The sequence below is a fragment of the Salvelinus fontinalis genome, chromosome 3 (assembly GCF_029448725.1).
Source record: "Salvelinus fontinalis isolate EN_2023a chromosome 3, ASM2944872v1, whole genome shotgun sequence".
Lineage (NCBI taxonomy): Eukaryota > Metazoa > Chordata > Actinopteri > Salmoniformes > Salmonidae > Salvelinus > Salvelinus fontinalis.
Window position 1 is genome coordinate 53,870,581 of NC_074667.1, and position 11,483 is coordinate 53,882,063.

Consider the following 11,483-nt stretch of genomic DNA (forward strand, 5'->3'; position numbering starts at 1 on the left):
TAGGCCTGTGTGAGAGGGTCTGAGGGGAGGTTGTATTAGGGCTGTGTCAGAGTGTCTGAGGGGAGGTTGTATTAGGGCTGTGTGAGATGGTCTGAGGGGAGGTTGTATTAGGCCTGTGTGAGAGGGTCTGAGGGGAGGTTGTATTAGGCCTGTGTGAGAGGGTCTGAGGGGAGGTTGTATTAGGACTGTGTGAGAGGGTCTGAGGGGAGGTTGTATTAGGGCTGTGTGAGAGGGTCTGAGGGGAGGTTGTATTAGGGCTGTGTCAGAGTGTCTGAGGGGAGGTTGTATTAGGGCTGTGTGAGATGGTCTGAGGGGAGGTTGTATTAGGCCTGTGTGAGAGGGTCTGAGGGGAGGTTGTATTAGGGCTGTGTGAGAGGGTTTGAGGGGAGATTGTATTAGGGCTGTGTCAGAGTGTCTGAGGAGAGGTTGTATTAGGGCTGTGTGAGAGTGTCTGAGGGGAGGTTGTATTAGGGCTGTGTGAGAGGGTCTGAGGGGAGGTTGTATTAGGGCTGTGTGAGAGGGTCTGAGGGGAGGTTGTATTAGGGCTGTGTGAGAGTGTCTGAGGGGAGGTTGTATTAGGGCTGTGTGAGAGGGTCTGAGGGGAGGTTGTATTAGGGCTGTGTCAGAGTGTCTGAGGGGAGGTCGTATTAGGGCTGTGTGAGAGGGTCTAAGAGTAGGTTGTATTAGGGCTGTGTGAGAGGGTCTGAGGGGAGGTTGTATTAGGCCTGTGTGAGAGGGTCTGAGGGGAGGTTGTATTAGGGCTGTGTGAGAGGGTCTGAGGGGAGGTTGTATTTGGGCTGTGTGCTCTGGAGGAAGAGCCTGCATCACAATAATAAAGCGATTGGGGCCTCAAACGCCAAAAAAAAACACATCCGATTAGAGAGCAGAGATGCATGTCAACATGCCAGCTAACACAGCAGATAATGAGATAAACTTTATTTAATGCATGTCTAGCATCACTAAACACAATAATGGAGAATTATCCCAGCACATCATTATACAACCACAAGAACAAAGCCGATGTTAAAAGATTAGACTCTTTGCACACGTGTTTTGAGTTCAGCTGTGAACAGTGGTGAGACGTGCAAGATAATGGGTCAACACTATTCTGTGAGCAGCCATTTAACCGCATGCATGTGGTACAGTACAAAGCAATGACAGCCACTTGACCTCCTCCTCTCCTCCTGGATTGAGCTGGGACATCTAGCTGGGACATCCTGTGAACCGGGGCTCTAAAGGACAGGCCATTTGGATGTGATTAAAATGCATTAGAGATCCTAAAACCCATGCTGCTCCCCAAGCTATCAGGTAATTTGAAAGAGTTCCAGCGAGTTTAAGACGGGCAGATGTTTTCAGTTTAAGCCAAGCATCTGTTTATGCAGACACACTTCATGTTTTAAAAACCCACAAAGGACCTTCAATAGATTTTATGGTGCAGTATTAGCTGGAGGAGTCAGCTTTGTAATTGTGCCGCTGCAGTTAATAAGCAGATTGGTCACAAGCAGCGTTCTCATTCTGCACAAAATGCTTACTAAACATGGTCATTAGGTGTCTGCATACAGTGTTACTATTTGTTCTACTGTACTGCGGTCTAGGCAGGAGTGTCACCAATTTAATTTTAGCATACTGTGGTTAAGTCCTCTTAAAATGTCAAGATCCAGTTTTCATACAATAGTTTAGCCTAACGTTCACAATCAAAAGCTTTCGTGTTTTTTCACAAATACTCTCCATATGCATTTTCATATAAACCAGTATAACTTTGTAACTCTCAGCAAACAATACAACAGCATTACATGAGCTCAGTGTCTCAGACAACTGGGCTGTGACTTTCTTCTTGTTTGTACAGCAGGATTGCACTGTTGGTCCTCACATCTGATAACAGAAAATAAATGTTTAGCGAGTAGAGAAACATAATAACCCTCGGTGTCCATGGTGATGAAGAGTAGACGGGCCCTGTCTGCCTGACCTCCCAGAGAAACATAATAACCCTCGGTGTCCATGGTGATGAAGAGTAGACGGGCCCTGTCTGCCTGACCTCCCAGAGAAACATAATAACCCTCGGTGTCCATGGTGATGAAGAGTAGACGGGCCCTGTCTGCCTGACCTCCCAGAGAAACATAATAACCCTCGGTGTCCATGGTGATGAAGAGTAGACGGGCCCTGTCTGCCTGACCTCCCAGAGAAACATAATAACCCTCGGTGTCCATGGTGATGAAGAGTAGACGGGCCCTGTCCGCTTGACCTCCCAGAGAAACATAATAACCCTCGGTGTCCATGGTGATGAAGAGTAGACGGGCCCTGTCTGCCTGACCTCCCAGAGAAACATAATAACCCTCGGTGTCCATGGTGATGAAGAGTAGACGGGCCCTGTCTGCCTGACCTCCCAGAGAAACATAATAACCCTCGGTGTCCATGGTGATGAAGAGTAGACGGGCCCTGTCTGCCTGACCTCCCAGAGAAACATAATAACCCTCGGTGTCCATGGTGATGAAGAGTAGACGGGCCCTGTCCGCTTGACCTCCCAGAGAAACAGATGATGCATTACTTCATGCTGCTCTTGCTGTGTACTTTACCTAGAGAGAGTGACATACCCACCAATACTCCAGTGTTCATGTACTATTATATGACAAGGACCCATTTCAGATTGAAGTGATCCAAACAGTCAGCCGCCACTTGAGAGGACCATCTTCACGAACAGAGTTCGATGGGAACTACACGGACGAGTGTCCTAGACATGTCCTAGACATGCCATCTCTAACTGTTTCTGTGGTAACAATGACACTACATTGAAATAGACCTGTGAACACGAAAGGCTTTAAGATTTTTTGGTATTTCAGAAAAAAAGAAAAAGGAACTGACATGCAGAAGCTGAGGTGTCTGTTGGTATACAACACTTCAGGGGTGGAATCCACAACCCTCAGAGCAGGCATTGTCCACTGTGTACATCACTGTTCTCTGCAGTTAGGACCTCAGCACATAGGCTTAGATTTGCTAACACATACAATACTACACATGCAGCAAGCTAGGTCAATGTCGTGCTGATACAAGGTAACTAGTAAAGGTCATGGTTTGACCCATCTAAAAGTCATGGTTTGACCCCTCTACCATCCTTCAGTGATTGCAAGTCCATAATAAAAAGGATTATTTATTTTGTTCATAGATGATGAAGAGCAGCCATTCTCTCTTAACTGCAAGGTGTGGCTGACTGTTAAAGCCTTGTAAATTCCCAGTTCAACATCAGTCCAGGTCCCCATGTTAGCAACATATTCTTAGGCCTATTTGTTGAACATATGCTGTGCCATGACTGCAGGTTCGCCCAAGCTTAGCCTCCTTGTTCTTCAGCCCCTAACGTTAAGGATAGCTAGCGATAACATATCTCAGAAAGCTCCATAGCCAGCTCCAGAAACTCACCTGTCTCTTGACAGGTGTCAAACAGGCCACAGTCAAAGTCAAAGTTACAGTTGCAGTCATTGCTAGGTATGGCCTCCACTGAGGAGGAGTACTGTCTGTAGGAAGGGCAGCAGCAATAGGTGGCTTCCTCACAGGAGTTTGGCAACATGAGGAACAGATCGTAGAACCTACAGAAGAGGCAGCTCAGGACAATCCCTGCACAGTCAGCTGAGAGGAAGAGGGGGAACATGGGACAACATTAAGAGCGATCAGATTCTAGTACAACATTAAACTATACATAGATAATGCTGAACCCTTTAACTTTATAAGTTGTTCATTTTTATTGAATTAATAACTGAAATTAGGACATACTATGAATGTATTAAGATGTCTATTTAAGGACATTATATTCCAAAAAATGTGACAGGAAAATGTTATCTCCTAAAACAAAATGTGCAGCCTAGACAATCCATAACTGTGACCCATTTAAAAGTCTGTGCTGTAATAAATGCTTCCAACAGCCAGCCCCTATACCTTGGGATTTGTCTTCAGGACATAGATCGACTGTGCTCCTAAAAGACCTGCATGCTGTCAGTCCTCACTTATTGTTTTGAACATTTTAAAAGCTTCCACGCTCTCCCTGGGCTTTCCTTTACACATGCATAATTTAGCAAATCACCTCTCACTCCCTTACAGGGAGACAACTGAGGAAGCTGTTTGGAGACGTAATCAATTACCATCAGCCTCTATGGGTCTTTCACTAGGAACATTGTAAAGTTGCACCGTGGCTGCTCTGAAACAACGTGCTGTGGGTCTTCCCAGCACCCTTGCTACCCCCTGGGTGCCATTTAACATGAGGTCACTGGGCTAAAATGATGACCATGAAGAGACAGCAATAATGTGGGTTGTTGCTGAGAAATGCATTGGGAGTTGGTCTTTATAACTGTTAATCAGTTAGAATTAGGGGATAATGCTATAATATAAACAGCTTTGCAACACACAAGTGCAGTATAACTAGATATGCAACATATGCCAGGCTATTTGGATATGTGTCCAAATACATTAAAAAAAAAAAAAACTTTCATAATCTATCCCATACACCAACATCTCTACAACTTTGTACTGAAACATCATTTTGAATCAATTGCTTAATAAATATGTATCTAATCAGTGCATCGCAATTTTCCTGATCTATGTTTTAAATAATTAAAGTAAATATGCAATCAATTGTGTTGCTTCATTAAGTGACAAGTTTTTACATTATAGGATTTTCTTCTACTGTCGTTTCTGTATCTGAATTATTCACACATTTTAATAATGTATAATAAAAATGCATTTAAACATGCTTACAGCAGAGTAAAATATGAAGCTAGTAATAGGTCGCATTTTAAATTCTTACTAAGTAGTGGGTTACAAACATCAACCAGTAGTCTGTGGCTTGACCATACAGGATGTGAATTGAGTATACAGCTTTGTCTTGAGCTGCTGCATATCCCATTGCTAATGTCCTGACTACCTGTTTCTAGAAGACAATTGCCATGAAACAGAGACCAGTGTTAGGGGAACTTTGTCTTTGTCACTTGGACTGTGGAGTGTATTATAACATTTGAATTGTTCAATCATGAGGCTGGTGTGAATACAACTTGTGTGACTTACCTCCTGGGTCAGTCTGATGAGAGGAGGTGGAGAGAGAGTCTGATGAGGAGGACTTCCTGCTGTACTTGTTCACAGTGAAAAGAGAAGTAGAGCTGTCCTTTTCCCTGGGCCGCTGAGGATCATGGGAGGCCTGGTCTGGGTCAGACTTCCCTGGATCTGTCTCGTTCTCTGGAATGACGCTCAGCTTCCGGACACTGACTGGGGCCTCGCTAAGAACCTCCCCTATCAAACAGGAAATAATATATTCTGGGTATCCACACAAATGAGTATTAATTCCACCAACACGCACGCACACACACAACTCTGTGGGGGGGACATAATTTGTTATTTTTCAATTTCAGAATGTGGGGGGGACATGTCCCTCCCGTCCCCAGTGAAAGTTGCGCCCCTGTCCGTTTCCATAAAAATAAACTGTCATTCACAAAATACTTAACAGGGAAGCAGGATACACTGAAAAACAATGTAGCTATCCAGTGGGGGAAATTATTGATTGAAAACTCTTATAAAGAGTTTAGATTGAATAACCTCCCTTGAACTTGACCACTGTCCATTCCCCAGCACAGAATAACATCTAGGCTTGGTTTTAAACTATCCTCTATTGCAGCATAGTTTCCACAGCATAAATGTACACAGTGATGAAACCAGACATGCATGTCCAGCTGTTAGGGGCTTTAGCAGGTACCACTCTACAGTTTGGTTCCACTCTATCTTGTGATAGAGATGTGTGGTGGTCTAGGTAATTCAGTATAATTTCTGTACCTTGTAGTGTGCAAACTATGACTTCCTTGAACACTATTAGTGCTAACATTACTTAGAACGTTGCTGTATGTCTATATTTTCCAGCAATGCTAATCACTGAGAAGTGGTAGGAAGTGTGTATTTGTAACTTGTTCAATGTGCACAACTTATTTATTCTGAAAGCTAAGCCGCAGTGATGTACTGTATATCCCAGTTTTGGTATATTTCACTTTGATTCTGATGATCTCATCAGTTGTATCTCCAGTTTTACAGGGAACAGAATAGTTGATCAATCTGCTTTTCACAGACCGATTTCAATGCTTATTAATGAATTATTGCTTTGACTGCTCTACCCTGTTTATTTTTCTACCACCTATTCTAAATTACTTATTTACCATAACTTTTGTCTCCCTTTTATTTAACATTTAATGTCCTATGATTTATTAACATGTTGGACACATTTTCCAAACAGGAATACACATAATTTTTTCTATACTAAATAGTCAAAAGGAGATATAGTAGAAATATGCATGGAGTTACAGAATCAATGAAGTCTGCCGCGTACCAGAGCTGAAAATCATTGAGATGCCCCTGGGTAAGCTAATAAATGAGGTAACTACTGCAGCTGGTCTGTGCCCATTAGCTAATAGAGAAATAAGGCCTGCAGGCATGAGATACATTTTTTAACTGTTGCCTCCATGCTACACTTTCTACAATGCCTCTTTCAGAATCACAAAGCTTTTTTCATGAAAAGTTGGGATGTAACTAGCTGCACTACAGGACCAAAGTATGTGGACACCTCTTAACAGCCTCCACTCTTCTGGGAGGCTTTCCACTAGATGTTGGAACATTGCTGCGGAGATTTGCTTCCATTCAGCCACAAGAGCATTAGTGAGGTCGGCTGCTGATGTTGGGCTATTAGGCTCGCAGTCAGCATTCCAATTCATCCCAAAGATGTTTGATAGGTTTGAGGTCAGGGCTCTTTGCAGGTCAGTCAAGTTCTTCCACACCGATCTCGACAAACCATTTCTTTATGGACCTCATTTTATGCTCATAGGCATTGTCATGCTGAAACAGGACACTGCCTTCCCCAAACTGTTGCCACAAAGTTGGAAGCACAGAACCATATACAATGTTATTGTATGCTTGAGTCTTAAGATTTCCCTTCACTGGAACTAAGGGGCCTAGGCTGAACCATGAAAAACAGCCCCAGACCATTATTCCTCCTCCAACAAACTTTACAGTTGGCACTATGCATTGGGGCAGGTAGCATTCTCCTGGCATCTGCCAAACCCAGATTAGTCCTTTGGACTGCCAGATAGTGAAGTGTGATTCATCACTCCAGAGAACTCATTTCCATGCTCCATAGTCCAATGGCGTCGAGCTTTACACCACTCCAGCCGATGCTTGGCATTGCGTATGGTGATCTTAGGCTTGTTTGAGAATGCTCGGCCATGGAAACCCATTTCATTAAGCTCTCGACAAACATATATTGTATTGACGTTGCTTCCAGAGGCAGTTTGGAACTCGGTAGTGAGTGTTGCAACCGAGGACAAATGATTTTCACGCACTACGCGCTTCAACATGCTGCGGTCCCATTCTGTGAACTTGTGTGGCCTACCACTTCGCGGCTCTAGCAGGGCAGAAATTTTACAAACGGACTTGTTAGAAAGGTGGCATCCTATGATGGTGCCACGTTCAAAGTCACTGAGCTCTTCAGTAAGGCCATTCAACTGCCAATGTTTGTCTATGGAGATGCATGACTGTGTGTTCGTTTGTATACACCTGTCAGCAACAGGTTTGGCTGAAATAGCCAAATCCACTCATTTGAAGGGGTGTCAATATAAATTTGTGTATATAGTGTATGTAGTAGTGCAGCCTGGTCTCGTAGACTAGACGGAACATAAAAAAGGGAAATCCGGGAATTTCTAATGAGTATGATATCTTACATTTGGTTCGGTTAGATAAGACAGATGATTACATAAGACAAACATTAAATTATTATATTTTTTGGGGTTCGAGGTGGGTGGGTTGTTCGAATCTCATCAAAGTTGCGAGTTTGAGTCTCATCATGGACCACTTTAGCATTTTAGCTAATTAGCAACTTAAACTACTTACTGCTTTTTAGCTACTTTCCAACTAAACTCAGCAAATAAATTGCAATGTCCGTACTGTGAGACGCCTAAGACAGAGCTACAGGGAGACAGGACGGACAGCTGATCGTCCTCGCAGTGGCAGACCACGTGTAACAACACCTGCACAGGATTGGTACATCAAAACATCACACCTGCGGGACAGGTACAGGATGGCAACAACAACTGCCCGAGTTACACCAGGAATGCACAATCCCTCCATCAGTGCTCAGACTGTCTGCAATAGGCTGAGAGAGGCTGGACTAAGGGCTTGTAGACCTGTTGTAAGGCAGGTCCTCACCAGACATCACCGGCAACTTGGGCACAAACCCACTGTCACTGGACCAGACAGGACTGGCAAAAAGTGCTCTTCACTGACGAGTCACGGTTTTGTCTCATCAGGGGTGATGGTCGGATTCACGTTTATTTTTCGAAGGAATGAGCGTTACACCGAGGCCTGTACTCTGGATCGATTTGGAGGTGGAGGGTCCGTCATGGGGGGGTGCTCCCTACCCGGTAATGGACTCATTGCATCCCCCTGAAGGCATTAAAAAACATTTTAAAAATCTGCACCTGGTAGCCCTTTCAATCGCCAGGCGCACAGCTGAACATAGTGCAATGACAGAGAAATGAGCCCAGATCTCAATCCCATTGAGCACGTCTGGGACATGTTGGAGGGCTAGGGCCATTCCCCCCAGAAATGTCCGGGAACTTGCAGGTGCCTTGGTGGAAGAGTGGGGGAATATCTCACAGCAAGAACTGGCAAATCTGGTGCAGTCCATGAGGAGGAGATGCACTGCAGTACTTAATGCAGCTGGTGGCCCCACCAGATACTGACTGTTACTTTTGATTTTGACCCCCCCCTTTGTTCAGGGACACATTATTCCATTTTTGTTAATCACATGTCTGTGGAACTTGTTCAGTTTATGTCTCAGTTGTTGAATCTTGTTATGTTCATACAAATATTCACGCATGTTAAGTTTGCTGAAAATAACACAGGTGACAGTGAGAGGACGTTTCTTTTTTTGTTGAGGTTACTTAGCATGTTAGCTAGCTTTAACCCTTTTAGATAACCCTTCAACTAAACCTAACCTTAACCCTTTAACCTAACTCCTAAACTTAACGCTAACCTTAACCCCTAGCTTAGCTAATGTTAGCCACCTAGCTAGAATTCATAACATATCACACATTTTGCAAATTCGTAACATTTACTGTAGTTTGTTTAACAAATTCATAACATATTGAACGTTTTGCAAATTTCTAACATATAGTATGAAATGGGTGATGGATATCCACAAATTCAAACATACCATATGAAACGTAACATATGCTAAATGAGTGTTTCAGATTTACATACAGAATAATACAAAATGCTCTGAGACTAGGTTGAGTCATGTATTCACTTGGCTGTATTGTATCAAGTCTACCATAATAGTTATATATGTAAATAATAAACAATGTCAGATATTTGACATTGAGAACATTGCTTTTAGATATTTGTTTCAGTAAGGCAAAGTTAATTCCTTTTAGAAAACTTACCATCTCTTACCAAAGAGCATTTATTTCCACCTTTCCTTTCCATTTCTTTTCCACGTTCTTCCTCTGTTCTGGTTTTCTGGTCTGCCATCAGATCCATTGCTGCATAAATCAAATATAGGCTGTATTAATAACACAGAATTGATTGATCATCGGTCAAAAACTTCAATTTACAGTTTTGGATAAACATTCATGCATTGAAACAGTCAAGAGTTCAAAGGCATATTGCAAACATATCTACTAGTTAATGAAACTGTTAATGCACTGTCTGTCTCTAGGATCACAAACCATCTGCTCATCCTCGAGATAACAGGTAGAATATGAAGGCAAGCAAGCATCAAATGTCAATCAATAGTTTTTTGCATCAAACCAATTCGTTGTGTGAATGAAAAGAAATGCAGCGTACTGTACCTGTGGAAACTGTCAGCGGATGGTCAGGCTCCTTGTGGACCGAATTCTCCGGGATCATCATACACACATCATGCACTCCTGCAATCCCTCGCGCAAGTTCCATTTGGCATGACCCAGACCCACCCTATCATTATGATGACGTTTGCAAAAGGCTTATAGCAACCTCTCTGCGTATACAGCTAATTGAACAAATACTTTCTGAAACCAGACTGTGAGTAGCTTACCAGTGTGTGAGAAAGTAACGTGTCTCACGGCTCCAGGAGATGGCAAGATGGACAACAGTCTTATTTCAGATGAAGTCGGCTGTTTCATTTACTGCAGGGCTTTTCATTTCCGGTCCTTAATGGCCAAAACACTTCTATTTTTCATCCTCTACTTCTAGGACCAGCTCTAGCCTTTTGAGGGCCCTTAGCGAGATTTGGTTGGGGGTGATCCTAAACCACCTTGCGCAAAATATGTTTGTGGTCCTCCTCTTGTCCTCTTGATGATGGAGAGAAAATAATGTATTTTAAAGTTAATTTCCTGCAATTCTACACATTTTACCATGGGCATAGAGACAATGTGGCCATTTTAAAGGCCCAGTGCAGTCAAAACATAATTTGCCTGTGTTTTCTACACTGAACAAAAATATAAACGTAGCGTGTAACAATTTCAACGATTTTACTGAGTTACAGTTCACATAAGGAAATTTGTCAATTGAAATAAATAAATTAGGCCCTTAGCTCCTGAGTGGTGCAGCGGTCTAAGGCACTGCATCTCTGTGCTAGAGGCGTCACTACAGACACCCTGGTTCGAATCCAGGCTGCATCACAACTGGATGTGATGGGGAGTCCCATAGGGCAACACACAATTGGCCCAGCGTCGTCTGGGTTTGGCCGGTGTAGGCCGTCATTGTAAATAAGAATTTGTTCTTCACTGACATGCCTAGTTAAAAAAAGGTTAAATAAGAAATATTAAAATATGGATTTCACATGACTGTTTGTCACAGATGCTTAAGAAAAAGTTAGGGGTGTGGATAAGAAAACCAGTCAGTATCTGGTGTGACCACTATTTGCCTCATGCAGCGTGACACATCTCCTTCACATATAATTGATTAGGCTGTTTATTGTGGCCTGTGGAATGTTGTCCCACACACACAAAGTTGCTGGATATTGGCAGGAACTCTGTCGTATACGTTGATAAAGAGCATCCCTAACGTGCTCAATTGGTGACATGTCTAGTGAGTATGCACGCCATGGAAGAAGTGGGACATTTTCAGCCTCCGGGAATTGTGTTCAGATCCTTGTGACATGGGGCCATGCATTATCATGCTGAATCATGAGGTGATGGCGGTGGATGAATGGCAGGATCTCATCACTGTATCTCTGTGTTTAAATTTCCCTCGATAAAATGCAATTACAGTTGAAGTCGGAAGTTTACAGACACTTAGGTTGGTGCCATTAAAACTCGTTTTTCAACCACTCCACACATTTCTTGTTAACAAACTATAGTTTTGGCAAGTCGGGTAGGACATCTACTTTGTGCATGAATCAAGTAATTTTTCCACTTTTTTTAACAGACTATTTCACTTATCATTCACTGTATCACAATTCCAGTGGGTCAGAAGTTAACATACACTAA

At 43.0% G+C, this 11,483-nt stretch overlaps 1 protein-coding gene across 1 annotated transcript; it reads right to left on the minus strand.

Moving 5' to 3' along the window:
* Positions 1 to 3,348: 3,348 nt before the first annotated feature.
* On the minus strand, positions 3,349 to 10,082 carry mdfic2 (MyoD family inhibitor domain containing 2). Its single transcript, XM_055900044.1, has 4 exons — positions 9,864 to 10,082; positions 9,456 to 9,554; positions 5,047 to 5,268; positions 3,349 to 3,618 (listed from the first exon to the last, which is right to left on the minus strand). The coding sequence occupies exons 1-4, from the start codon at positions 9,964 to 9,966 to the stop codon at positions 3,362 to 3,364; spliced, it is 681 nt and encodes a 226-aa protein (XP_055756019.1). The 5' UTR covers positions 9,967 to 10,082; the 3' UTR covers positions 3,349 to 3,361.
* Between the last annotated feature and the right edge of the window lie 1,401 nt (positions 10,083 to 11,483).